Source organism: Centrocercus urophasianus, unplaced genomic scaffold (genome assembly GCF_019232065.1).
Source record: "Centrocercus urophasianus isolate 14NV4802_14NV808 unplaced genomic scaffold, USGS_Curo_1.0 seq_10, whole genome shotgun sequence".
NCBI lineage: Eukaryota > Metazoa > Chordata > Aves > Galliformes > Phasianidae > Centrocercus > Centrocercus urophasianus.
In genome coordinates this window covers 32,008,328-32,036,316 of record NW_024884142.1, presented here as the reverse complement: position 1 = coordinate 32,036,316, position 27,989 = coordinate 32,008,328, and the positions used below count along the sequence as shown (strand labels likewise).

Below are 27,989 nucleotides of genomic sequence, written 5' to 3'. Positions count from 1 at the left end.
TTTCTAAGAGCGCTGTCTCCGACTCAGCAGCAGCGCACAACACGCTCAGAGGTGGGCAGTGACCGCAGACTCGCTTGGCACTGGGCTGGGGCGCACCAGACGGGTTCGAGGACGGGAACCGGGCAGCTCGGTAGAAGATCGCAAACCACCTCCGCCGGCAGCTGCAACTCCGCCGAGCCGGAGCGTGCGCGCGCCCCCGGGAGGCGGAGCCCCGTGCGGATGGGCGGGACCTGGCGGCGCTGCGGCGAGCGGGACGGGCGGCCGCGGGGTGGCTGCCGCGGGCGGTCGGTCGGTCGGTCGGTCGGTCGGTCAGTCAGTCAGGCAGGCAGGCGGACGGGCGGGAGGCAGGGGGGGAGAAGAGGCGCTGGCTCGCCGCCTGCTCGCTTCTTGTCCGGCGGTTCCGTGGCGCTGCCCGTGCAGCTCAGCCGGCGCCGGAGCGCATGGGGAGGCGGCGCTGAGCGGGCTGCGCTCCGCGGGGCCGTTGGGCACGGGCAGCGGCGCCGCGGGAGAGCGATGCTCCTCACTTTCTTGCCTGCGCTGCCGTTCCTCCTCCTCTTCTACCCTTTGAAGCTTTTGTTTTCCGCGGCCGCCTCGACGGCAGGAAACTTCCCGGAGGGATGGGCTTCGTCCGGGCTCGCGCCGCGCGGGGCTCTGCAGGGCGCCGGCCACGCTGCGAGGTGAGGCGAGGCGTCGTTCGGCGGCCGGGCTGCCCCTGCCCGGGATGCTCCGAGCGACGAGAGCGGACGCGGTTCCCCGCGGGCACCGTACGGCTATGCCGGCTGCCCGCTCCGGCCGGGGGTACTGCGAGCTGCGCTAGGCCGTCCCGGGTTGGGAGCTCCGAGGGAGCTGCTCGGGCTCGGGGCGGCCGGGAGGCGGCGGGACCGAACGGCCGCGGGGTCCTGCCGCCACGGCTGGGCGCTGCCCTGCGCTGCGGGGGTTCCTCCGAAGGCGGCGGGCGGGGGGGCGGCGCTTCCGGCGCGCTGCTTGGCCCCGGGGCCGGGCTCGCTCCGCGGGGCGAGCGAGGCGGCGTTGTGTCGGCATGTGGGCGTGCGGGAGGGTTGGCTGGGGACCGACTGCTGCTGGTGCTGGCAGGTACGGGGTGCTGCGGGGGCACTCCCGGAAAATAGGAGTGCCTCGCTGAATAACATCGGTTGTTCTTTCGTCTTTTCTAAACGCCTGCTCTTTTCCTTTGGATATGCAGCGTGGTCTCGCGTGTGCTTGGCTTTTAAAACTCAGTAATACAGAGCAGGCTACTGTAGCTCACAGGGCACGTCGTAAAGTTCACCTCGCAGAGCAGCCCGAAGCTTTCAAGAGACGGGCTGCGCGTAAGGATGCGACAGGAGCGGGCACGGTTCTGATGGCTGGGGCTGGGTACGGCTGGCACTTTCCCAGTCGTGCTCAGAGGGATTATTAACCAAAACTGTGTGTTCGTACCGGATTGGTTTACAAAAGGGACAGTTCTGTGTAGGTTACGTAGACTCTTCCTGGATGTGTGAAGTTATGAAGGGATCTCAAAGAGTACTGCTTAATCCGCGATGTACTGACAGCTCTCCGATGTCTTTTTATGGATGTTTTTGTGGTTACCTGTTGTGAAAATTTGTTTGCCAGCATTGCTCTAGCCAAGTTTCCAGGATAACATCATAGATTCACTCATATTTTTAGTCTGTAAAAGCAGACTTAATAATTCTACTTATTGCAAGCCATTACCATTTCTAAATAACTTTCAATTGAAATGTCTACTGCCAGATGATCGTCCCTCAGAAACCTGGCTCCTTACACTGTTGTTGCATGACTCACTTATTAGGCAGTGGCCTCGCTGTAAGAAGGCATGTCAAATGCATGTAGAACTTTTTTAAACTAAAGAAATTAAAATTGGACAGTGGGTGTCGTTAGACCATGTGTGAAGTCTGCCTGCTCCGATGGAGCAGGAACACGCCAAGATGATCTCTACTCATTTCTAGTTTTCTTCTTATATTATACAAGGTGTAGGTAATTTTTGTGTGTTTCATGGTATTTGGCGTTTAAAATCTTCCTGTAAGAGTAACAACAGATAAAGCCTGGGGATGCTGGGTCTTCTACCTGTTAGTTAAATATCTCAAGATCGTTCTCTCGCCCTAAAGCCTGTTGGCATGGATTAGCCCTTGTCTGTGTTGCTGACCTTCATAGAGAGGGGAGCTGTGTAAGAGCAACTTGCTGGGACTGTTTCCTGGCTCCTGCTGCATCCAAATCATGCTCAAGAGTTGTGTGGGAGAGCTGTAGTGGGCCGGGATGTGAAGCACGCTGTGCTGGTCTGCAGCGGGTTGGCAGTCTGTGTCATCAAGTGAGCTCTATCACCCGGGAGTAGTTCCTGGTGTTGTTTGGTGCACTGATGCAGGTATAGTCTATCAGTAACACTCTAAGTAGTCTTTCTTAAGCCTGTGCTCAGTCACAGTGATCTAATTTGCCTGCATCAAGGAGCACAGGCATTGCAAAATACTGTTTTTCTTCGTCAGCTGCTGATACCTGCCAGGGCTGCTACTTTCTCCTTGTGCAGGTGGGTGCAGAGGGGGCAAGTGGAGCCTTGGTGGCTTTCCTGCTTGCCTATAAAGGAGACTAAGAGATCCAGAAGACGGCACAACTTTCATCTGCCTTCAGGGAGCGTGCTTCCAATGCACTGCATATCCCAGTGGCTAGATGTGAACCCATCCATGGCCTGTGTTCTGATGTTGTTTTGATATCTTCCGAATTGTTTTGCTAACAGTACTGAGCTGGGCAGAGTAACTTTCAAAAAATTCTCTAGCGAAGATTATTTACGCTTAGATGCCAGTAGATATTACTACACTGTTAAAATTATTAGAGTAGATATTTAAAATAAATCTTGTGAGCCTTGGTCATTCTTGCAGTCTTTCTTTTTGACACTGAAATTGGTGCACAGTTCTGCAGTATCTTACAGATTGTTTCAGTAATGAAATGCTGTGAATGTTACACTTTTTGCTGTGCTTGCTTTTTGGATATGGATATATCTAGGCTATCTCACATAATAGTCTCATAAATAATTTTCAAAGCAATTCTCAAGGATATCAGATTTAATTGTTACAAATGAGAGAAGTGAGGCAAGAAGAAGCGTGGCCATTTTTCTGAGGAATCTCAGTTGTAGAATCCAGAAATAGAGTCTCAGATTGAAAATTGATCTGTCAGGTCACACTGCCTCTTGTAGACAAAGAAAATGCTTGAACAGAATGGTGTATTTTATCCCTGTACTTGCTAACAGCCATTATTTTGCTAACCTGGCTAGTGGTGTAGTTTGAACTTGAGGAAAATTGTTTAGTTGCTGCATTTTCAGCTGAGGATAGCTTATTTAAATCTTATGTGTGTTGTGGGACTTGATAAGTGCTTTAAGTGCTTTCCTGAACAGGCAGTTTAAGCGGAGGTCTCTGAAATTCCATTCAATTTCATTTGAATGAAACATTAGAAAATATTAATCTCAACATGCACTTTAGGAGAAAGGTGAGCAGTCCTTTCCTTCTCCTTTTGTGCAGAAGCGCTATTTCTGTAGGTTGTTTGCACTTGGGCATATGCTGAAGTGTTGAAGAAGTCCTATTGGTTTGAACGGCACTTAGAGAAATCTCTTGCATAACTGTAACCTAATTTACCTCAATCTAGATGGAGATTATACAAAAGCTGTGTTTGAAAGAATGTTGTTCAGGCCACATAAGCACAGAAGTGTTTGAAAATTTAAAGCTATGAAGTGTTGGATAAGGCCTTTGGGAGCCCTGCTTTATACGATGTAGGATCCATTTTATTTTTTTTTTTTCCAGAGCATTTAGTGTCTAAAAACAAGCAGCCAAAATTAGTGGATGCTTTTTGCATCCCTTCCCTGATTTTCTCCTTCTTGGAGTTACTGAAATGGAGTCTGGCTTGTGTTGATTAAATATGATGTAGTAGTACACAGTAATTATAGGGAGAAGGAGTGCTGGGCCTTCTAAAGGAAGTTGGATTCCATGTCGATAAATAGTATTTAGTCACATAATTAAAGATTGTGTCATAGTATTTAATTGGATTTCTGTAACTGTTAGTCCTCAAGTCTTGTGAGCCTGACTTTCAAACTTTAGTAGCATTTACTTTTTAACATTAAAAAGTAAATAAGAGTGTGTAGTTTTCACAATTTTTTTCCCCCCTCCCTAAAACAAGTAATTATTTTGTGGAGTGGAAGATCCCTTCCCTTGTCTTAGCAAAGTTAGAACCTGTAGATGCTGGTTTGGACTTTAGCTACTTGACCCTGTAGCCACAAGTTGTGATTCATATGTGGATAGACAAGGAAGGAAAGTAGCATGACTTATATATGGAATGTGAAGATGATTATCTCAATTTTCCCTTGTTATCTGTCAGTTTCAATGTAATATAATGTAGCTGACTTAAGAAGGATGACAAAATGCTGGGGCTTGGTTTCCATTCCGTTATCTACATGGCAATGCTGTCTGGTGAATTTACTGTTTTCTCCACAATATTTTCTCCTTACTGCCCTATTTCTTCTGGGCTGTCTTGTTGGCCAGCTGCTTTCTGTGTTTTTCTGCCAGAACCTTCCCTTGGTTGATCTTGTGTAATTTCTAATTACTGGTCATTTTTAATTGGGCAGTTAGAATATTTTATCTTGATCTAATCTGCAGCTATCTAGTCTCTTTGAAGTTTCTATTTTTTCTCTCACATGATAATGCATTATGTTTTCCAGTAGGTGCCTGTATTATTATGGTTGCTGGTTTAAGAGGTAAATCTAAGCCTTCAGCCTGATGATCTGAAAGCTAGCTATCCTGTTTTGGTTTTCAGCATCATTAGGTCTATGGACCCCTGTCTGGCAAATTGAACCCCACAGACAACAGGCTTCCTTTCAGGGATCTGTTAGAAATTAGCTATGCAGTGTGGTAACACTGCTGTATTCTCAGCTGCCCTTCCAGGTACTTGTACAGTTAGTGGAGAAAAATAAGCTTGTTCAGAAAGTGGTTTATCCCAGCTGTGATTGGATTGCTGTCTGTGCCTCTGCTCTTTGTGGTGAGAACCCTGATGCTTCTATTAGCCTTGCTATCCACCTATTAGGACAGCTAATATTAGGGAAATTAATTCTTAGTGAGCACCTTTGCAAACTTCTATTTTATTGTTGTTATTCAGTATATGGTCGCGTTCCTTATTTAAAACCCGCTCTAAAGGAGCAAAAGTTCATTTTGATGTGTGCTTCTCAATGTTGTTTATCCCTGTAGTATCTCAGTTCTTCAGGAGCATCATGTTATTCATTACTTCACTGTCTCATGCAAGCTTTCTCTTCAAAAACATTTACGTAATAGACACAGATTTACAGGAAAAAGTTCACAGACAGAAGGTCTTCCATTTGAGTTTTGGAAATGAGGGGAAAATTGCAACAAATGAGGAGGAAGTGTAAATTTTAAATACAAATAGAAAAAAATAATACTCCTATCTTTCTAAAGCTATAAAGAACTCAGTACTTGATACTTCCTGAAATGATTACTGATGCACGTTTTCTGCGTCAGTGTAACTCGCTGAATTACTCCTTACAGAGTATTGTACAAGGTTCGTTGTGTGTAATGATAGAAAAGGTATGTGAAAAACAGATGACTTTTTCTTTGTCAAATGTGAAAAGTAATTTCAAAACACACAATATTATATGTTGATTCAAATCTTCTATGGATAGTTTATACTCCAGCAAGCCTTCTATTACTTGATCACTTTGATTTAGAATCTTCTGTCTGTTGTCATTTCTAAGTTTTCTCAAGACTTTTCTTTCTGGAATTGTACATGCTTTTTGTGGATGCGTTTAGAAATGCATGCACATAATGCATTCATGATATTTTTATTTCTGCACCTCTAAGTGTATGTGTATGTATTCTATATATACATAAACTCTAAACTGAAATAATTATTTCAAGCTGTATTCCCATCCAAATTTCTTGTTCTTCCTCTTACTATCAAAATCATTTTAAGAAACAAACTAAGAATCTCTGAACTGAACTCTAACCTTTGTACATCTAGCTACATGAAGCATCCAAAGAATGTGTGCAGTATGTTGGTAGTTAAATTCCTCTAAAGTGCTCACTGGTACCTCAGAACTTTGTGTGCATGTATTGAGTACTCTGGACAAATTTGTGTGTGGCGTGGAGAGGAATTACCACATTTGGTGCCAAACCAACTGGCTAGCAGTGGACCTTCCCACCTCTTGCCTTATCTCTGATTTGAAATGTGCATGAGTTGGTAGAGCTGAAAAATTAATTCCATCCTTCACACTCCCAGATCTTCAGCATGTCTGCTCAAGCGCCCAGTGTGTCATTTATGATAAAGAGGTGACATTTAAAAGAAATTTAGCAATATTTAATGCTGACTCTCAAAGGCATGTTCAGAGTATTTATAACAGGGAGAGGTTGTGCTATGCCTTACTACTATTGGGACATCTGCGTCTGCCATAAGAAATTTTCATTGAATTTATAATGAGGATAGAGATGGGGCTAACCTAAATTAAAAACCTTTTCCCTCTTCATTCCCCCCCTTTTTTTTTTTTTTTTTTTTTTTTTTTTTTTTTTGTAAGATAAGGCAGATTCAGACTGCAGGCATCTTTCCTAGAAATATCAAATCAAAGCATAACATTTCAGGTAATAGCACTTAGGCTGTTAGACTGCTAGATCCAAATGAGCTGGATTACATCCGTGTTTTCAAGGCCACCACAAATAATAGACTTGAAAAAACATCTCCACAGTACACTGGCAATACAGTGATGTGCTCCTAGCTGTTGTCAGCAAGGCTGAAATCAGTCCTCATATATTCTGTCAGGTTTCCCTGCTGTTTTCAAGTCTGTCTCTGGTCCTGGGTGGGACACACCTATGAAGCATTATGCAGCTGTAACATAGAAATATATCACTGAACCATTTGTTTAGACAGTTCAGAGGCATACAGGCAGATGTAGTTACTTAGATAAGTAGAAATCATATGCTGTACTGTTAAGAAACAAGGTAACTGTTTCAGGTATCTGTTTTAGCTTAGATTACTTTTGCTTTCCAGAAATAATAATGTCTGACCACTGACCAAGCTGACTACTTCAGTTCTCTGTTGAAATTAGCTGAGATCAGTCTCAGCCTTAGTAGGAAGGATATGGCTGGTGGGGAACAACAAAACATTATTAAAGGAAAAAATCTGTTGTCATATCTTAAGATGGGGTTTCTTATTGATGAGTGCTTCATGTAGTTTGTGAGATGTTGTCCAGAGGGCTTCTCAGTTTGCTGCTCAGTGTGGGAAGTGGCAACAGATCTGGGTCCAAAGAGCTGTCATCTACACAGCAAAGAGATTACGTGCGTTTTGAAAATGATTTCAAAAAGCAAGTTTAATCAACTATATTCATTAGTTAATCTGTGATTGATAGATAACATTCTGAGATCTTGCTGTGGTCACTGATACAATGTAGAAGTTGTTACATACAAATTATTCTTTATTAATATTTGTGAATTCGGTTGTGAATTGAATTCGGTGAATTGTGAATTAGGTTGGAACTGAATTTCGTTTGCTGGTTGGAGTTGCCAAATTTATGCAAAATGATGTATGTGCGAGATGCATTCTGCTATTTTAAGTTGTATCTGTTCTTCCTGGTAGGAGATGTCCTGGTGGCATTCACTGTTTCATCTTAACTTGGCTGCATCACTGCAGAATTGCTTGTCATCCTCCAGTCTCAAAACTGATTTTCCTGACTATTTTAGCTCTTACCTAAAGTTTTTGGGTGAGTACAGTAACAAATTACTTCAGCAAGTGGCTGAAAAATATTGTGATAAAGACTGTTGCCTTGAGTCACAAATTAGGGTTGAGCTGGATCCACACAAGGTTCAAACTGTTCTGTGGGCTAGCCTGAAGTTGTGGCATGCATGGTCACAGTTGGACAGTGCTCTCTAATGTGGGACATCATCTCTGACATAAAGTTGGTGTGCATAATCTCTCCTTCAGCGCGAGGGATCAGGGTCTTCAGCAGCTTTGCTTAGGACCGCGATGTCGAGGAATTGATGCTGTTGTAACATCACTTTCAACTTGGAAGTCAAAAGACTGCATGCTGTTTGCAGTACGTGAACCACTGATTCAAGTGATGGGGAATTTGCATCTCTGTGTGTTCTTTAAGAACGTTATTGCCTTTTGGATTCATTTATGTGCTTGCTAATCACAGTGACTAGATGCTGTTCAAAATATAAATGTTTTTGAGGCTATTTCCGGTGTACAGGAGGATATGGTTTAGGAATTTAGCTTTCTGCAGCCAGATGGATTATAGCGTTGCTAAGGAAACAGACTATAAATGAAGTGGCAGCTGAGTGTCCCTAGACCATCAGACTGCTTGAAGCTGGTATTTTAAACTCTTTTAGGTGTGTAGATAAATTGATGATGCGATGAGAAGTTAATTTCCTGCATTTTACACTTCATTAATTTTCATTGCTTTGTTAGTATTTACAAAAGATACCTTAAATTCCCACACAGCCATCCTGGTGTGTGGGTCACTGAATAAAAAATTGCTGTTAAAATTAGAAAGCGGACAAAAACTTTACAGTAAAGCGGATCCTAAAGTAGACATTAAAACTACAGGACAGCAGGTAGATAATGGTTTAGAAAAGGCCTCGCAGCCTTACGGTCCTACTGAAAACCCAAGACTATGAAATAAGCTGGTATTGTTTCAACTTTGTGGGAAAGAGTAAAAGCTACTCTGGACCTGATGAAGTCATAAATCTGGAGCTTCATGTATAAGCTATAAAACACGTGTATTTTACTTGGCTGCTGCCATTGACTGAACAAGGAGAAGGCAGGAACCTGAGCTGTGAGTAGCCCAAATATTTACAAACCTTCAAAAAGGGCATGTAGGTGGGTTGTAGGTGCTCCCCTTCCCACTTAACCAAAGTGGTAATTTAAGAGGTAGTAAACCACATGCTTGTTTCACAATTTCTTGCTTTGCTCCTAAGTGCCTTGTCTTCCTGCAGTTAAAGTCCTTTCCTTGCAAGCTGGGTGGGGTTGGAAACACTGACTGACTAGAATAACTGGTGCTATTCATTTTCTCAGCATTGTGTGAGTTGTGGCTTAATGCATGAAGAATAAGTGGTCTGTATCCAATAGGAAACATTTAGGATTACACTCGCTTTCAAACAAAAGCCTCAAAGTGACAGTAGAAGATAGGCAGTGAAGGGCAGCACAAAAACAGGGGAGTCTGCTCTGCTGTTTTGAAATTGTATCCTGTGCATACATGGGTGTAAATTACAGTGTATGAGCAAGTGCTTATAATTTTATTTGAACATTTTATGGGGAATGCTTACTCAAAATGGAACAATATGCAAGAATTTCATGAGTAATTTTTGCTTAAGAAAAGAAATTAGACATCTGCAATGAGATCAGGCACAGGTTGAGTCTGTAGCGCTTCAGAAACTTCAGTACTTCTATAATGAAAAGAGGATATCTGAGAAGCTCATTGTAAAAATAAAAGGTATATGAACTTACCAAGCAAAGATAGTTTATGCTATAAATAGGAAATGGGAGGCTGAGGAAGGATTTGAAGTATGTACAGGTGGTTGTTAGAATTGCCATTCTATGTTTGCTGAATTGAAATGAAATTTTCAATAAAATACTTTCTGGTGTTCAGTATTAAACCTCTTCAATGTGCAGCATTAGAACTGCTATTCGGAGTACATTGGAAGAAAGAATTTCTGGCCTTTTCAGCCACGTAGTCAATAGGGGTCACTGGAGGAGATGACATTAAGTGCACTAGAGCCTTTCCCTACCTTTGTCATATGGCTGGCTTTGTTACATTGATAGGGGGTACTGTTAGCCTGTAGATCTATCAGCACCTGCCACTGTCATATCACTTGGAAATAGCCAGGAACACGGTCGAGCTGTTAAAGGATATAAATCATGATCTATATTTGCTCTTGAAGTACCCCTTTTCCAAGAAATTTTAGGATTGAGACATACTAATTGTTCAGGTGGCTATTTCCTTCCAGAAAGATCCATTACATCTTTCCTGAAAGTCTCTCTCCTCTCTTGTATGTCTGTTGGGTACATAGGGAGTGGCTGGAAACTATAGGAAAGCCATCAAGGAGGAGTTTGCTGGTGGATCACATTAACTGCTGTTGCAGAGTGCCCTTAGGAAATAAGGTAGCAGGGAGAAGTCAGAAAGCGAGATAAAACTTTTGTGAAGGATGAACTGTGGCTCTTAGACTGCTGGTTTAACCTGGATGAGAGCCGTACTTTAGTAAGGGATGCTGGAATGAGTCTTGTTGAAATGATCTTTTCTCTTGTAAATGAAATAATGATGTGTAACAGTGTTGGCTTTTATTGGAGACATTATAGAGAAATACATTGTTAAAATTTTTAAATAGAAAAAAACCACCAATCTTTGTTAGTCAAAGGCTTCTGTTATTTTGAATCACCTTAGAGTGCATGAGAGCTGCTAACAGAAGCTTGACTGGAGTAGGAAAGTGTTTTCAATAGAACTAAAGAGAAAATAACTAGATCAGGCAAAATTACTTAATGTATCCTAGAGAAAGGCAGGAAAGATACATTTTAGTTGACAGTTTAACAAGTACTTTAAAATCAACATTTTAATCTTCGAAATATAGGAGGAGCATCACTTCTGGTTTGATATGTATCCTTTTCTAGATCTTGTAATAAATAATGTTAATTCCAACACAAAGAATATTTTAGGGATTATAAAGAGATTTTTATAAAGTACACTGGCAAGGGTTTCATTGCCTGGTTTCTTCTGATGGACCTTGTTACTGTTTTTTTTACCCCCTATACATCTTGCCTGTAACTTTGTTACTGACTTTGTCAGTGTGCTTCTCTTTCAGAAATCTATGAGTTGAATTTTTTCAGCAATTTCTGAGTAGTTGAAATCAAATTAGAAATTGTGTGTTAGGCTTATTACCCTGTTCAAAGTACTTATGAGGGGAAAAGCAAGGAGAAGGAGACTGAGAGGGGTGGTGAGGAGAAAGAGAGAGAGAAAGAAAACCATCACCAGTCCAGGTTCCAGTGTTGACCCAGCCAATGGACGGGAAGGTTACTTGATCTGTGAGAATGCTCATCCAGAGGTTCTGAAGCCCCTGAAGTATCAAAGACTTCAAGACCTCTCCCCTTAAGCTTCTCTCAGGCATTCTTTTTGTGCCTGCCATGTTTACAGTGTTTACCATCAACAGGTTTGTTATCAGCAAGTCTGCAGTCAAAACATAAAAGTAAACAGAAGTTTTGGGCCAAGCAAGATTGCCTGCACAGGATTCCCTTGTCTGACCATGTCTTCAGCATTTAGCGTGTTGTCATGGCAGTGGTCTGTCTTGCAAGTGTTTGAGACTACTCCAGATATACCACAGAAAAAGTGTTTGAAAGAATGAGGAGAAAGGATAAAAGAGATGGAGATGGATTCTGGAGATCATAACTTACAAGAATTCTATGTTAATAACTAAAATCAGAATTTGAATAATTTGCAAGCCGTTTTCCCCACCCCATGAATCTTAAAAAGCTTAAAAGGGGATCAGATCAATCCAGCTTTCAAGAGATCTCCTCAACAGTCACATAGTTTGAAACAATCCTCGGTCGTTTCAGTGATTTTTTTCATTGTTGCACAGGCCTCCACACCATGACTCAGACATCTTACAATTTGTCTTTGATGTTGATTTGTACATAATACACGAAAAAATAGAAAAAAAAACAAGCAAGCATAGGCTTTACACGTGATAATGCAATATAAAATAAAAGCAACATAATGATTACGTTTCCTGTTTGTAGAAGTGATACTAATCATCCTTTGAGTGAAAGTCCAACAAGTAAGATTTTAACTAGCCACCCTCCACTGTCACTCTGCTGCAGATATTGAATAATGTCTTAAATTTAATTAAGGTAATTTTTGATGGCAGTTGATTCATTAAATATGTTAAAATGCAGCTTTTCTAATGCCACTGTAGGCAGGCCTTCTATCACATCTCAAGGGAACCCTTTCTTGATACCTTCAGCCCATAATATACTTCTTGCTCCAGGGGGATGGCGATTTCCTTGCTGTTCCATTCTCCTAATGGCAGGCTTAGATTTAACAATATTCCCCCTGAGTTCCCACCCTTCTGAGCTATTTCTCTCCGGGCCATGGGCTCTCTTTGATTTCCCTGCCTTGTCTGATTCATGGAGCCAACACATCATGCAAACAATCTTGTAACTTAACTGCATGGAGATTCAAAGAGTCTGTCAGACCCCTGGATCAGGGAAGTCTCTATTAGAGTTGGCTACTAATAACTAGTAGAGTGCTGCTCCTGAATTAATTGCCTATTATGCATCACTTGGAGACAAACATCCTTTTGCATGCTTTCTGACCAATGATTTACAATTGGGGTTTCAGTACACACTAAGTCTCTTGTTTCTCCAAGAGAACCAAGTTAACCAGCCCAGTATGCAGCTCTTTACAGACCAGTATTCTGCTCAATCACTGGTAGTTAAGAAAATTCCAGGCCCATAATATCCCCATTCCTCATCTTCTGATAACAAGACTTGGTCTCCACCTGTCAGAGATATGTCCCGTACATTTTTTTTTGCCCTTCTGTTTGTCTGTTGAAATACCTATCTTTTTGAGCTGCCATCAACACTACTCATAATACAGCATGCATCATGGTGTTTTTTTGCTCTACAGCAAGGATTGTAATCCTTTCCTCTGCAGGATTGGGATCGTGCTAGTTGTTCTGAGCCTAAGCCATTCCCTTTGGTGGAGTGCATACATTATGCCTTTTCAACTTCTTGGTTACAGGGAAGCAATCCAGCTCTGGCATTTCGTGGGCAGCCATGGCTTGCCACTGCACATAGCCTCTCCTGGCTTACAGCCATCCTGGCCTATAGCTAAGAAGTCACTTCCCAGCACTCCTGCCCCCAGGTGCACTGTCAGTATCCCTCATACCTCTCCTGTCTTATGGCATATAGCTACAGGGTAATCTCCAGAACTTCCTGTAGTGAGAGGATCCTGCTGACTATGCCAAATTAAGATGTTGTGTCCTGTTAGGTTTGTGGACTGGGAATGCCGTAACTGTATCCTGGGAGACAACTGATCTGGTGTACAGTTTGTTTAATAGTTTCTAAGTAGCAATACCACAGAGTATTGCAAAAGCCACTCAATTAGCTATAAAATTATTTGCGGCAGCAAATTATAAGGTGCTTACAAATATCAGTCCTACAAGGGATTTGAATTGTTTGATTGGTATTTGTTTTCTTTGCATTATTTAAAAAAAAAAAAATAAAAAAAATCAAAGAATTAAATAGTGTTATCTCTCGTATTACATTAAAACAAAACAGCATGCTTTAAAAATCATCAGATTGGTTCATTTAAATATTTTTGACTTACAAATATCTTTTATTAAAAAAAAAAAAAAAATGGTTCACGATTTATGGAACATTTCCAAGCCTTGCCAGTCACACCTGTATAGAAATTGTTTCTGATTGTATTGCACAGGATCTGCATGTCTGTGGTATGTCATCTCACCCTGAGCTGTCCAAATGAGAACTCTTCAATTTAACAATTTTTCTAATTCTAAAGCAAATTCTAAATGTTGTACGAACAGGATTGATTTCTAACTAGGATTGTTTCTCAGAGGTGAATTTGCTGTCTTCAGACAGCGTTATGCCAATTAACTGGCATGAGACAAAAATTAGTCTGAAGCCATAGATGACATGGCTTAAAATAGTTAAGTTAGCCTCTTTCCATATTATGAAAAATAAGATAATAGTCTAATGTGTAACTATTAGTCTGAGTTAGACTATCACAACAAATTTAGGGTAAATCTGGAAAAGAACACAAGCCACTGTTGTACTATTTTGTTGTGTTATGCATTTCTGGTTTTGGCTGATTAGAGATGGCAGTAACTATCAAAGATGCATGCACACATATATACACACGTGCATATTTAAAATAGTAAATCTTTATGTACTTACAGCTAAATCTGATCTAGACAGCATTTAAGAGCTCTCAGAGCAGGATGCCACAAGAAGCTGCATTTCTGTTGCTGAAACACTGTCAACTCATTTAACTTGTTATGGGCATGTCTGCTCTGTAAGCCAAGTAAGAGCTATGCAGAGAAGGTGGATGAGACCAGGCTCTTCTCGGTGATATGCAGCAGTAAGGAGCAATGGCCTAAAACTTGAACACAGGAAGTTCCATACGAACATGCAGAAGACCTTCTTTACAGTAAGAGTGACAGAGCAGTGGAGCAGGTTGCCTAGAGAGGTTGTGGACTTTCCTGTGGAGACATTCAAGACCTGTCCAGATGCCTACCTGTGCAACCTATTATGGGGAATCTGCTTGATCATGGAGACTGGACTCAATCATCTCTTAAGCTCCCTTCCAACCTCTGCAATTCCGTGATTCTGTGACATGCCAAGGAGCAAGATCCATATCACCTGCAGGGCATCAGCAGGCTCTTGGGCAGAAGAAGAATTTGATGGTAGCATGAGCTGAATTTCTATGAGAGAAGCATAATCAGGACCCTTTTGCTCTAGGAACTCACCCGCATCTTAGGAACCCAGTGTGGGCTTCACAATTTGAAGAGAGTACTAATTCAGTGATTTTGTGTGTGTATGTCAATCTAATATAATTGTAGGAGTTGGAAGGGACCTCCAGAGACCATTTAGTCCAACCCCTGCTAGAGCAGGTTCCTTACAGTTGATAGCACAGAAGGGCATCCAAGTCTTGAATACGTTCAGAGAAGGAGACTCCACTACCTCTCTGGGCAGCCTGTTCCAGTGGTCTGTTACCGTCACTGTAAAGTTTTTCCTTATGCTTGTATGGAACTTCTGATGTTCCTGTATGTTCCCTATGTCTCTTGTCTTATCACTAGACATCACCAAAAAAAGCCTTGACTCCAGCATTTGGATATTCATAAGCATTGATAAGATCACATCTCAGTCTTCTTCAGGCTGAGCAGTCCGAAGTCTCTCAGCTTTTCCTCATAAGGAAACGTGTCAGGCCCCTAAACATCTTTGTAGCTGTCTGCTGGACTCTCACTAGTAATTCCCTGTCTTTCCTAAACTGAGGAGCCCAGAACTGGACCCAGTATTCAGAATGAGGCCTCACTGGGGCGGAATAGAAGGGGTCACAGCTGATCACGCTGTTTTTAGTGCACCTCAGAATACCGCTGGCCTTCTTAGCCACAGTGGCACGCTGTTGGCTCATCACTTGTCAGTGGCTAATCACTTATCCATTAGTGTCTCTGCATCTTTCTGTAAAAAAGATGAGTTTTCATTACATTGATTTCAGTTCAAAATCAGGTTTATTCTTATAGGAGAGACAGCTTAATAAATTCCATCAATATAATACACCGTTGATGATAATGTTACTCATTTTTAAAAGTTGATTTTTTTAAACCCTTTGTATTTGGGAAAATTTTTATGTTAATATGAAAACAAACCAGAAAATGCATTTTCCCTTATTAGAAGAAGACAGTGCAGTAGTGTGCTGAGTGTGCTGCAGCACTACAAAGGAGGAATGGGCAATTTAATACAGGGAACCTGTAGGTCTCTACTTGTGGTATATGAAGATGAAATACCAATTTTCCATTCAATCAGAGAATGTACTGGAGAAATTGCTCTATATGAAAAACTAAAAAAGTCTTAGGACAGATGTTAAAAGTTTGTGACTCAAAGCAGATTTTTTTTTTTTACTTGCCTGTAATCTTTTCATAGTCTGATTAATTATTTATTTTTAATGGAGAAAGGAAGATTTCAATATTAGGTACATTTAAGATTTTGGAGTACATTTTGAAATGTCAGGAATACATTAAGAAAAATATTTAAAAAGTGACCAAGGACTAAGTGCAACTAAACGTAGAGAAATGCCAGTAAAGTACTTGACAAAAGTTACACCTCATTTGAAAGGCAATAGTATACAGGAGGCATAACGTTTTTGAGGCCTTATATAACCTGTTGCTAAGTCTTTAGGGCAGTCCAAATGCTGTGGGAAATGTTTTAAAATTTAATGATTTCTTAGATTCTGCTCTTTCAGGTCTTTGTAAATGACAGTTCCTGGCTTGAGGAGGTTGAATTAGACCTGATAAGATGCGAACTCCTCTAAGATTATCAGTTTTTTACAAGTTTTGCACAGCATTGTCTTGAATGTGATCTATATTAAGTACCTCATAGCATACTGAGGCCAGGTCTGAGACATGCTCTTATGCTTTGATCTGCGTATGCCAGCAGTTTCAGGCCAGTGTGAAGCTGTTAACTTGGTTTGCCAGGTTCTGTTGTAATCCAGATCAGTCCTCCTGCTACAGGACTGGGGAATTTCTCTCAGGAAGGCTTTGTGGTGGAACTGGAATGCTCACATTTAAAATTCATTGCAGAACTGTGTAGGATTACAGAGCTTTTCCCCTCTGTTCACATTATCAAACAGATAAACAAACAAAAAGCCCAACAAATCACTTATAGTGGGGGAGAAAAAAGGAACGTCATTTGGAAAATGTTAACCTCTGGTTGCCAACACAAAACTACCTAAATAGGTTTGTTCTTTAGAAGGCACATTTCTCAGTAAGTGCCTGTCTGGCAAACCAGGCCTTGCATTTTGAATGTTTGAAGTCCCTGTTAAGTTGGTTGCATGTACAGAAAATCAGCACTGCAGTGGCTGAAGGAATCAGGATGTTATGAGTGGTCTTGAAGTATGAATTGTTCTTAGTGCTTCCCTCCTAGGAGATCACTGTTTTATATTAAAACAATATTTAGAAATAAGTCAGGTCATTGGCATCCTTTGGTATAACACACACTCAGCTTTCAAGGCTCGTAGAAATTTTATCGCTTCCTTCTGAGTGTATGTGGGGAAACTACACAAATTTGGTATCTCAATTAACAACGTGTATGTCATGAATGAATATGCAGCATTTAGCTGTGGTTGGCCCTTTTTGCAAAAATCATTTTAGCTACTTGAGACGTAACAACCTTGATGATAGCTGATGGTTGACTGGTACTGGAGCATATAGTGGAAATGCTAAGATCCTGTTTGTTCCTGTTCTTTGCTCTTGCTTGTTCTTCCTCTCCAGACCTGCTTTCTTGCCTTTTGTTTTGCCAGAACCGTTACTCTGATATTTTTGCTTCTTGGGAAATGCTTACTCAGCTTATCCTGTGAGGCATTTCTTCTGAGAGGCTTTTGAGGTTTCAACCTCAGGTTTCTCATGTTTGGATTAAATGTGTAGTTTAACAGATTGAATAAGACTTGTGGCAACCAATTTTGGTACACTTGTTGCCAAACAAGTAATTATACATATGGATGAAATTAAAACAGGATGCAGCACTAGTCCTGGAATATCTCAGTATTAAATGTTGAGATTTTAATGTTCCATGGCTGAGACCCGAGGATCAATTTGGCTTAATGAAACTGTACTGCATAAGATCTGTACCTTCTGCAAAATACAGAGCTGTGATCTGTGTTTTGTCAGGATACACAGTGTATTCTACCTTTCCCAATAAAAAAATAAAGTTTTATTACAGGAAAAATTGTAGCAGTTCTGTTCTTATTCTTTGTGTAAGTATGTCAACAATACATATATATATTTATTTATTTATTTTGGACAGGTTATTTGGAAAAGGAATGATTTGCTGAGCAGAGCAGCACAAGATGACTTATGATTCCTGTTCTTCATGGAAGCCTGTCTGGATTCATATGCTTCTTTTCCTCCGTTGTCAAAATTGGTATGTAGTGACTGCATGTATGATCCAAAATTCCACTTAAAATTTAGGAAGCAAAGTTTTTAGGAAGCTTCTAACTTGATAGTTTTATATTAATAACTAGACAGAGATAGAAGTGAAGATCATGTTTTCAATAATATTTTCAGCATTTACTGTTCACTTTGCTCTTCAAGTGTATTCACTTCAGTACTCAACTTACAGATGGTTAATATGGCTGTTGAATTTGTGGGAAAAGCTGAGAACAGGAAAGAATCTAGGACTAGAAATGAATTTAAAACTATGTAAGGCCTTTCTTATGAGCTACAAATTGAGAACATGATTTTTCTCAAGAGAATATAAAATTATTGATTACATTTTGCATGTTTGTGGTTTAGAATAGTAGTAATGATTTGCATGGTTGGCATTTCTTGACAGTTGATGGCTCTCTGAACTAAGGATAGAAATAAATATCCTCAAGAGGTCAATTATTTGTACCTAATGACCCCAAACAGAGGTGGCTCTTCCCCTACTGTACTTCCCTTTGAAAATTGCTGCAGTAATATTTATAGAATGGAAAAGAGGAAAACTTTCTAAATTAAACTAATGCTTCTTGTGAGTAGTTTTGTGCATTACAGTTGATTAGTTTCAATTTAGGACATGTAAATAGTTATTACAACTGAAAGCTGCTAGTTCCTTTCAGGGGGTTCAAGTAAGTAAGAGAACATTGTCCCTGCTGATTTGTGCTTTGATTCACCCTTTGCACTGGCTTTTGTAAAAGGCATTCCACTGCAATGTGTCTGCTTATTCTTAATGACATGAGAAACAGCGTTCAACTCATATTGAAATGGCGTTTTAGTTTTCTTTGTTCAGTAATGGTGCATGACAAAACATATGCTTCAGTATTTTCTGTCTATGTGTGTATATATATATACATACATATATATATATTTTTTTTTTTAACAAAATAAGCCGGTGACCCTTCTACTTGATTTAATTAATTGTCTCCTAATATTTTACTTTTTTATGGTTGTCTTGATGATTTGTTCTTGCCACATTTAACTTCAAAATTTTAGCAGCTGTAAAAAGATGCAGCGGGTTCCCTTTTGTGATTATGTAACACATTAACAAGAAATAGTGTACTCTACCAGGCACCTGTGAGCTTGAAGTTTCTGAAGAAAGATGACTTCTGTATGCTGAAAGAAATCTAAGAAATCTTGGATCTGGGCAATACTGGAAATATGCTTACTTTTAGCAGATAAATTTAATAAATCATTGAACATTCTGGCAGCACACCATAGCATGTTCTGATCTACATTAAACATAGCTGTTATTGTGATACTGTTTTTACAAGTAGAAAATTTGCTGTTTTGGCTGCGTTGGAGTTACTGGGTTTGTTTGATGTCTATGCATGTAAGATACAATCTTTTATTTCTGGTTGAGCATGCTACCCAGATTTTGAACAGAAATGTATTTACCTTTAAGTTTCTAAAACTGTTAAAAACAGACACCATAATTCTAGCAATAATTATATTTGATGAATAGAATTTGTATGGTATTTAGCTTTAAGTGTGTACTTCATTGAAATAATTCTCTCTATTATGGTCTATAAAAAGAAAGTTGCATATGAGTGAGAACCTTGCTTTAAAGGAAATGTGCATACCCAGTAATTTTCAGCACAGAAATGGAAAAAAGTGATTGTGTGAAGCTTTTTTGAATCTGAAAAGAATTGGTGATGTACACGGTCCAAAAATGAGAATGCTGTGACAAAAAGATATCTGCGTCTTGCTTGAGTACTTTCATCATCAAAAAGCATACCTATTTAAATTACCAAAGCACGGTGATCTTTCACAAGCTGTGCAGTTACCATTCAGCAATGACTCTGGCTTTGAAATTACAGGATCTCTCTTTTTCAAAAAGCAGGTGAGGACTGGAATGAAATGCCTATGAAGTTGTGTTATTGGTCCCTTTCTTTCATTCGCTATTTTTGTCCTTATGCAATTTTTGATATGTTGAGGGGATAGGAAGATACATGGGAAAGGAAAAATATGAGGTGCATGTTTAATAATTGCGTGAATGCTCATGACAGAAGTCCTGTGAATACAATATGTGTATGTGACTGCTACAGAAGAGATCCTTTTGAACTTGCTGTCTGAATGCTAACCACTTTTATGAAGTGTAATACCCAAGAAAGAACATTTGCCTGAAGTGGTCACACAGCCTTTGCAGTCAGGTGAGGAAAGCAGGATGATTCACCTCTTTCAGGTATAAGCATCCATACTAAGATTATGTGAATTATCTCTTAAATTGCCTTCTGAACTCGCGGAAGTTCTACGGCATCCACAGAATCCCATGGCTAATATTTTCACGATTTTAGGATAATTGTTTCCTTTGGCTTCTCCTTACTATGTGGCAGCAATCATTCACTTTTTCTGTGCCACTAACAATTCTGTAATGATCCTGTGGTACCTTTTTTCAGTCACTTTTGAATGGAGATCAGACAAAGCAGAATTGAACTGAAGATAAGTGGTGCCATGAATGTGTATTGTAGCAGGTAGTGTATCTAAATATATATTGTACACGGATAGCTCCTTTCTCCTTTCATTTGCGCCCAGTGTTGGTACCAAACAGAACATGAATGGATACTGTGAGTAGGGTTTGTGTTATCAAGTACAGGCATCTCAAATTAGTAACACAAATTTATCACAGTGTTCAGAGATGGAGAACATTGATTGCCCTCCATCACGAGAACAGCCTGAAAGTGACTGCTGCTATTGTCCAGATTGAATGAGAGGAATCCCACTTTGTCTTTCTGGCTGTAGTGATTTTTATTTTTTTAAAAAGACATATAATGCTTCTGGTTTCCAGCTTGTTTAGATGCCAGAGTACTCTGTGAGTCCAAGATAGAGAGGAGTTCTGTAAAGAGCTCCTGAGGAGCTCTCAGCTCTTTTGCATTTTATTTGTCTGTGAAAACAGTGAATATTTGATAAATACATAGGACAGTACCTGTAAATTCTAAAAGGAACTGTTGCACTGTATCAGCATAATAATGAGGGAGGGAGATCAGCATAATGTCTGAGAGTTAAATTTACAGGGAAAAAAGAGAATGTACAGTTAAACATAACATAAAGTTTGCTGCAGGGGAGGAGGGTTGTAGCAACTAAAGAATTAGTTTCCTATACATTGATGTGAGTCAGTCACTAAGTGAAACAAATTGAGCAATACTTTAATTCTGTGGATGAGTTACTTGATAACGAACAGCAGGTTAGGATGTTTTACCTGTTTCTTCCTGAGGCATTTGATGCTGTTGACTGACTTGAAACAAGGGATTATGTAATATGTAGGGAAGCTCAGATGAGTTCACTTTTCAGTGCCTAGCAAACAGGCAGATAGGTGATAGTGGATTATGTAAGTTGTTTGGAAATATTACTAATGCTTCAAGCTGTAGGTGATTTCAAAGCAAAATCTTGAAGTTATGAAATTATTTAAATACTAGAGAATCCAGGTAATTACAGGCTTGGTAGTCTGACCTCAGTTCCTGGGAACATTGTGGAGCATTTCATCTTAAATGTCATCATACAGCATAAACGAGTGATTGTAAGCAGCCAACACGAGTTATGAAGAGCAGATCCTGCCTGGCTACCCTGATCTCTTTCAATGACAAGATGACCCACTTAGTAGATGATGGAAAAGCTGTAGATGTTGTTTACCTGAAACTTTAGTAAAGCACTTTACCATTTGGTACCATTTGTCACAGCATTCTCATGGAGAAACTGGCTGTTCTTATTTTGGACAAGAGGTGAGTTTTGCAGGGTGAAGGACTAGCTGGATGGCTGGACTCATGGTCACAGTGAATGGAGTTCAGTTGGTGGTCAGTCACCAGTGGTGATCCCCAGGGCTCACTAATGTGGCTAGTTTTGTTTAATATTTTTTTCAACAATCTTGATGAGAGGATTGAGCACATCCTTAGTGAGTACACTTATTTTCTTACTTTCGAGCACAGGGCTTTGGATAGGCTAGATCGATGGGCTGATTCTTTTCGCATGACATGCAATAAGACCAAGTGGTGGGTCCTGTACTTGGGTCATAAGAACCCAATGGAATGATACAGTTTTGGGGGAGAGTGACTGGAAAGCTGCCTGACAGCAGAAGACCTGAGGGCGCTAGCTGACAGCCAGCTGAACATGAGCCAGCAATGTGCCCATATTGCAATGAGGGCCAATGGAATCCTGGCTTGCATCAGAAATAGCATGATCAGCAGAACCAGGGAAGTGATTGTCCCCTTGTACATGGGACTGGTGAGAGTTATAACTCATGTACTGTGCTCAGTTTAGGGCTCCTCACTACAAGAACTATGCTGAGTTGCTAGAGCATTAGTAGAGAAGAGCAACAAAGCTGGTAAATGAACTAGAAAATAAGAGTTATGAGGAGCCAGTAAGGGAACTGGAGTTGTTTAATCTGGACATTATGGAAATGAGGGAAGACCTCACTGCTCTCCACAACTACCTGGAAGGAGGTCACAGAAAAGAGGCTGTTGATCTCTTTTTCTTTGGTGACAAATGATAGACATGAGGGAATGGTCTCGTGTTGTCCCAGGGGTTGTTTAAATTGCACATTAGGAAGAATAAGGAAGACCAAATATTACTAGACTCCTCTCATGTGTGCTTAAGTAAAGGGTGTCAATCGAAAGTGTAAAGATGTGTTAGGATTACTTTTGTCATTAAGGAAAGCAAGTACTCATTTGGTTCCCAATGATTTTAGAGAATCTTATTTGTTTGTTTTTTTTCCTAATTCTTCTTTTTCAGATGGAAGTACAGACATGGATTTAAGAGCTTTGATACTTTTGGATGTTTAATTCAGATTTGGTAAATGACATGGAATAAGATACTGCCTGAACAAGATGAAATGCCTTGAAGACCTTTGGTTCTGCTTTCATTCTTCCTGAAGCAATGGTTTTCTCAGCAATGTTGACACCAACCAATTCTGGGACCTCAAATGCTACTTTTATTGTTTATGAAAATTCTTACACGAATTTTACTACTCCCCAGGTCTTACTTCGTAGTGGCACAACACAGCCACTGAGATATAGTTCAGGTGCTGTGCTCACCACTGAGAGAAGTACTTTTCTGGTACACACTACAGCTGTCCTGCCATCACAAGAAGTTTTCAGGAGCTTGAGTTTGCCACTCCAGATCATACTTTCTGCTGCTATGATATTTATTGTGTTGGTTTCTTTCCTTGGAAACTTTGTTGTATGCCTCATGGTCTACCAGAAGGCAGCTATGCGATCTGCAATTAACATTCTCTTAGCAAGCCTGGCTTTTGCAGACATGCTGCTGGCAGTGCTGAACATGCCTTTTGCTCTGATAACAATCATTACCACTCACTGGATTTTTGGGGATATCTTCTGCAGAGTCTCTGCCATGTTTTTTTGGCTTTTTGTCATAGAGGGGGTAGCAATTCTTCTTATCATTAGCATCGACCGATTTCTTATTATAGTTCAGAGACAGGATAAACTGACACCTTACCGTGCGAAGATTCTCATTGTGATTTCCTGGGCAGCATCCTTTGTTGTTGCTTTTCCGTTATCAGTAGGGAATCCTAATCTGCAGATACCCTCGAGAGCACCTCAGTGTGTTTTTGGCTACTCTACTAGCCCCGGTTACCAAGCATACGTGATAATTATCTTGCTAATTTCTTTTTTTATTCCATTCTTGGTAATGCTATATTCTTTTATGGGCATACTCAACACCGTCCGCCACAATGCAGTTCGTATCCATAGCCACCCTGACAGCATATGCCTCAGCCAGGCCAGCAAACTTGGTCTCATGAGCTTACAGAGACCTTTTCAGATGAACATTGATATGAGCTTTAAAACTCGTGCCTTCACCACCATCTTGATTTTGTTCCTTGTCTTCATAGTGTGTTGGGCACCCTTCACCACTTACAGCCTTATTGCCACATTCAACAGCCACTTCTACTACAAGCACAACTTTTTTGAGATAAGCACTTGGCTCCTCTGGCTCTGCTACCTCAAGTCTGCACTGAACCCACTGATTTACTACTGGAGAATTAAGAAGTTTCATGATGCATGCTTAGACTTGATGCCTAAATACTTCAAGTTTTTGCCACAGCTACCTGGCCATACAAGGCGGCGCATTCGACCCAGTGCCATCTATGTATGTGGAGAACATCGGTCAGTAGTGTAAGGCTGCTGTTGTATGACAGTGATTGTTACTGTTTGGGATAATTTGTTTTCAGGCTTTTTGTTTTGTTCTATATGGCTTCTTCAGTGTGGCCATATCTTATAACTTGATAAAATTTTCCAGTACTCTGTGCAATTTTGGGAGAAAAAACGGAAGGAAGGTAATTGGTTATAGGTGGGTTTACTACCAGAATACAATGTAAAGAAAATAACAAATGTTACCTCTGGGATTCCATGGAAATCCATTCTTTTAAACAAAAATTGCATTTGTAACATTTTGTCAGGCCGATGCTTACTAGGCCTGCAGTTGCATCTAATTGTAGGGATTTTTTATGCTGCTAAGATACAGTATATTTAGTTGGTGTAATTTTTCTGAAAAAATGTTGCTGCTGTCTGCCAATATATCAGAGCCAAAAAGTCTCATTAGATAACTTCTATTTAATTTTAACAATATTTCAGAAGTTTTGATTGTGATGTTGTAAGACAGGTTTTTTTTTTTTAATATTTCCATTAATATTTTTGTGCACTTTAAAAAAAAAAAAAAGCTATAGATTTTTTTCATTGGAATATTTTGTTCTATACTGAAGGGGCGTTATTGTTATTATTTGTTATATTGGTGAATTTCAGTGAAAGTCCCATGTAAGCTCTAGGAGGGCAATTTATGTTGTAGCTACAATTACAGTCATAAATCTGCTTTTTTTTCTAACAATTGTTCAAAAGTAACAACTGTGCAGTTCTTGGGGGAGCTGGGAGGAAATAACAGGAGAGAGAAGGAGAGAAAGGAGTGGAAAAATCATATCCTGAGGTCTAGGCTAACACGAGATTTTGAAAAAAAAGGAGTTCATTTGAAAATTGTCTGGGGGGAAAGAGGTAGCTGTAGTTACTTTGAGTTGTTAGAAGCTACACAAACCTAATGATACTGTTGAAAAGCTATCAGGAGTTGACTTTGTGCTTGCAGTTCACACTGTGTTGAAATAGCAGTTTCTGCGTGAAACTCATACAGGGCTAGGAATGCTCCATTCGGCTGAAATCGTGCTGTCAGGTTATACAGATGGAGTTAGGGATAGCAGAAACCATACCTGAGGCTAGGACCTAGTCTATATAGAAGGGAAGAAAGTCCTCATTGCTTGTTTTTCAGTTTAAGTATTGAACTGAATCCTAATAATAATGAATAACTGTTGGCCAGCAAATTTTGCTAGGGCTAGAGTTAAATTCCCATTTTCCCATTGAGGATACTTTACGTTGTTTTTTTTCTTTTCCCCTTTCCCTCCATAGTGCCTGCTGCCTCAAGAGTTTACTGTATTGTTCTCATGCGTTAGGCGTCGGGTTCTCTCCCTGAAATGCCAAACCATGATTCTGATTAATGTCAGGTTACCGTGGTACCTGCCTGGAAAGTAGGAAGACAAATGTTTTCCTTGGTGATAGCAGTCTAGGCTCACACTTTTTTTTTTAATCAACTATATTTCATATATAATCAAATACATATTTCATGAGAGGCAAGTAAAATCAAGGCTTAGATTTGGGCTTTGAAGAGAGATCTGCCAGTTGCTTTGAGTCTAGGAGTGGATGCTTGAAGATTTGAGGAGCAAATAGCAATTTTATCTGTTGTTGCCTAAGTATTGAACTAATTGTATGAACAAAATGCCTTGTACAGTGTGGATATCCAGGGACTGCTTGCTTCCAGAGGCTAGCTAAACATTTATAGCAGAGGTTTTGTTTTTCTTCAGTCAAGAACTAATTTAACAATGGTCTCCATTCCCCTCATTGACAATTATTGGCAAAACTGGTGGCAGTTTTTACATTTTAGGAGAATAAAAGGAATCATTCTGAATTCTAGTTTTTTGTTTGTTTGTTTTTCTCATTAAAAATCCAGTTAATGTACCACAAGTGGAGGTTGTGGATTGTAAAGAAATCCAGGTGGCTGTTATTGATGTCCGCTTTGTATTTTTTGTCAGCTAACTAATGATACAGATTTTTCTGCTCAAAATGATAGTAAAGGATTTCCACTGTAGAACTGTGGAAGAATGTTTTATTATATCTGCATTATAGCTTTTATTTCTCAATTACATTTACATTGATAGCAAAAGTTTATGACCTAGGTTGTATGAGTTTTCTCTTTCAGAGCTGCCATCCCTGTTATCTCTGTAAGCAGCAAAACTGTGCTTAGAGCTAGTGTAATACAGTGAGAGTATACGCTATCTAAGATGGCAGGGACAAATATTTTTTGCTGTCTTCCAGAGCTTATAATGTGGGGCTTGAATGAATGTTGTAAAATATAGTAGTTCAAGAACGAAACAGGATTGAGTAATACAGGAAAGTTAGTGAAAGTACTTTCTTGAAGGAAAAGAGGAAAACATTGTGGTGAGATTTCGTGATCTCTAAGTGCTTGCTGTGAATTAGAAATTTCAAACATCAAAAGATGTTAATTTGTTTGACCTACTGTTTGTTTATTCCTGCTGTGCCAGGGTTTCTGCTCAGAGCTGGGTCTGCTGATACTTGAAGAAAAGAAGCCCTGATAGTGTAGCCCAAATTCAAATATGACTGAAGTGGTGATGCAGTATCCACACTTAGTAGACTTTAGAGATGATCAGAGCATCCAATAAACCGAAGGGTGTTCAAGAAAAGAAGCAGCGTGGTAGAGAAGTATCCCCAGAGTAATTATGTTTACAGAATCATTTGGCCTATTGTGTCTAATGGTCTTCAGAGCAGTGCCTTGACAATTACAGCTAAAGTCCTAGGACCGAGTTAAACACCACTTAAACTGCTCAGTCTTATTGTCTGTGATCTTGCCAAGATAAGTCCAATTTTGCTGGTGTCTGTAATGTTAAAACACATATGTGCTTGCATGATCAGGTCGGTTGAGGCATTTTGGTGGACTTGATCAAGAAGGGATTTTAAAAACTGAAATTGAAACTTCTTGATTCTACTGGGAAATTACAGCCTTCTTCTCCGAAAGTGATGCTTATTACTGAACTCTATTCTCATGTTACATTTTCAGAAATATTTGGTATGGAGGATTGGAATGAATGCATTTTCAGTTATGTTTCAGTTTAATTAATTCTGCCAAAGCATGCTGCTTACATGAGACTCATTTGTTGAAATCTGTTGCTAAAATGATTCTTTTGTACTCAGTTGTGTATTTTTGACATTTGTTACTCATGTAAGAATATGTATATAGAGAAGAAAATTGTTTCGCCTCTTACTGCTTTCTGTTATTTTCTTATTTTGTATGCCAAATGCTTTTATCTTTTAAATTTCGGCATATGCATAGACATCTGCAAGATTTCAGTGGTCTTTCTGTAACCAACTGAGACTTTTAATTCTCAAACCATTCTCAGTACCCTCCTTGAAAGAGATTTGGAATTATTTTTAAGTGAAAAATAAACATTAAGAGCACAAGCTTGTTGCGGCTGGAATGGTGAAGAATTTCTTAGGTCCAGTTTTCTAGGAACCACTACCTTGCCATTATGAACTGGTTTGATCTTTTTTTGAGTAGTCATTTTCTGATATGAAGAAACCTTGAATTACTGTAACGAACCTGTTAAATGGAATGGTGTTGTCTTTTCTGTACATACTACACCTGTGAACATACCTGAAGGAGAAAAAAAAATAAAAAGAAACAAATATGAACATTCAAAAAAAAAAAAATGTGGCAAAAGTCTATACAATTGCTGTGAATTTGTGCATTCACAGGCTAAGCAAAAGTTGCCTTCAGTTTAATGCCCAGCTTTCTAGATTCAAACACCTTATTTTGTTTGTAAGCTAAATCACAGTATAAGCTTGCTTTTCTGAATTTTGTTTTAAAACAAAAGGTTTTTTGTGTGTGTGTATAAAAAAAATAAGTTACAGAACGTTCTCTTATAAGAGAGTGGAGATGTCAATATATCCGAAATAATTGAAGTACTGTAGAGCAAAAGAGAAGCTGAAGATATAAGAAGAAAATAACCTTCCAAAAGATACTGACTGAACTGGGTATGCTACCATATAGCTTGGATGAAGTAATAAAAATTATCTCATTTTGCAATAAATGAAACAAACAGTGATACTGCATGGCATGATTCATTTCAATACAAGACAGTGACCTTTATGATTCAAGTGCTGCGTGTTTGTAGGTGATGGA

The 27,989-nt window shown here is 39.8% G+C and overlaps 1 protein-coding gene across 4 annotated transcripts; it reads left to right on the top strand.

Annotated features, from left to right (window-relative positions):
* The first annotated feature begins 281 nt into the window (after nucleotides 1-281).
* On the top strand, nucleotides 282-27,989 carry GPR63 (G protein-coupled receptor 63). 4 transcript variants are annotated; one of them, XM_042825347.1, is made up of 3 exons: nucleotides 282-300; nucleotides 17,575-17,691; nucleotides 22,470-27,989. In XM_042825347.1, exon 3 carries the CDS (start codon nucleotides 22,614-22,616, stop codon nucleotides 23,871-23,873), a length of 1,260 nt encoding a protein of 419 aa, XP_042681281.1. In that variant the 5' UTR covers nucleotides 282-300; nucleotides 17,575-17,691; nucleotides 22,470-22,613; the 3' UTR covers nucleotides 23,874-27,989. The 4 variants fall into 4 exon arrangements, with proteins under 4 accessions (XP_042681281.1, XP_042681271.1, XP_042681290.1 ...); XM_042825337.1 differs by lacking the exon at nucleotides 282-300 and adding an exon at nucleotides 493-677; XM_042825356.1 differs by lacking the exon at nucleotides 282-300 and adding an exon at nucleotides 1,074-1,092.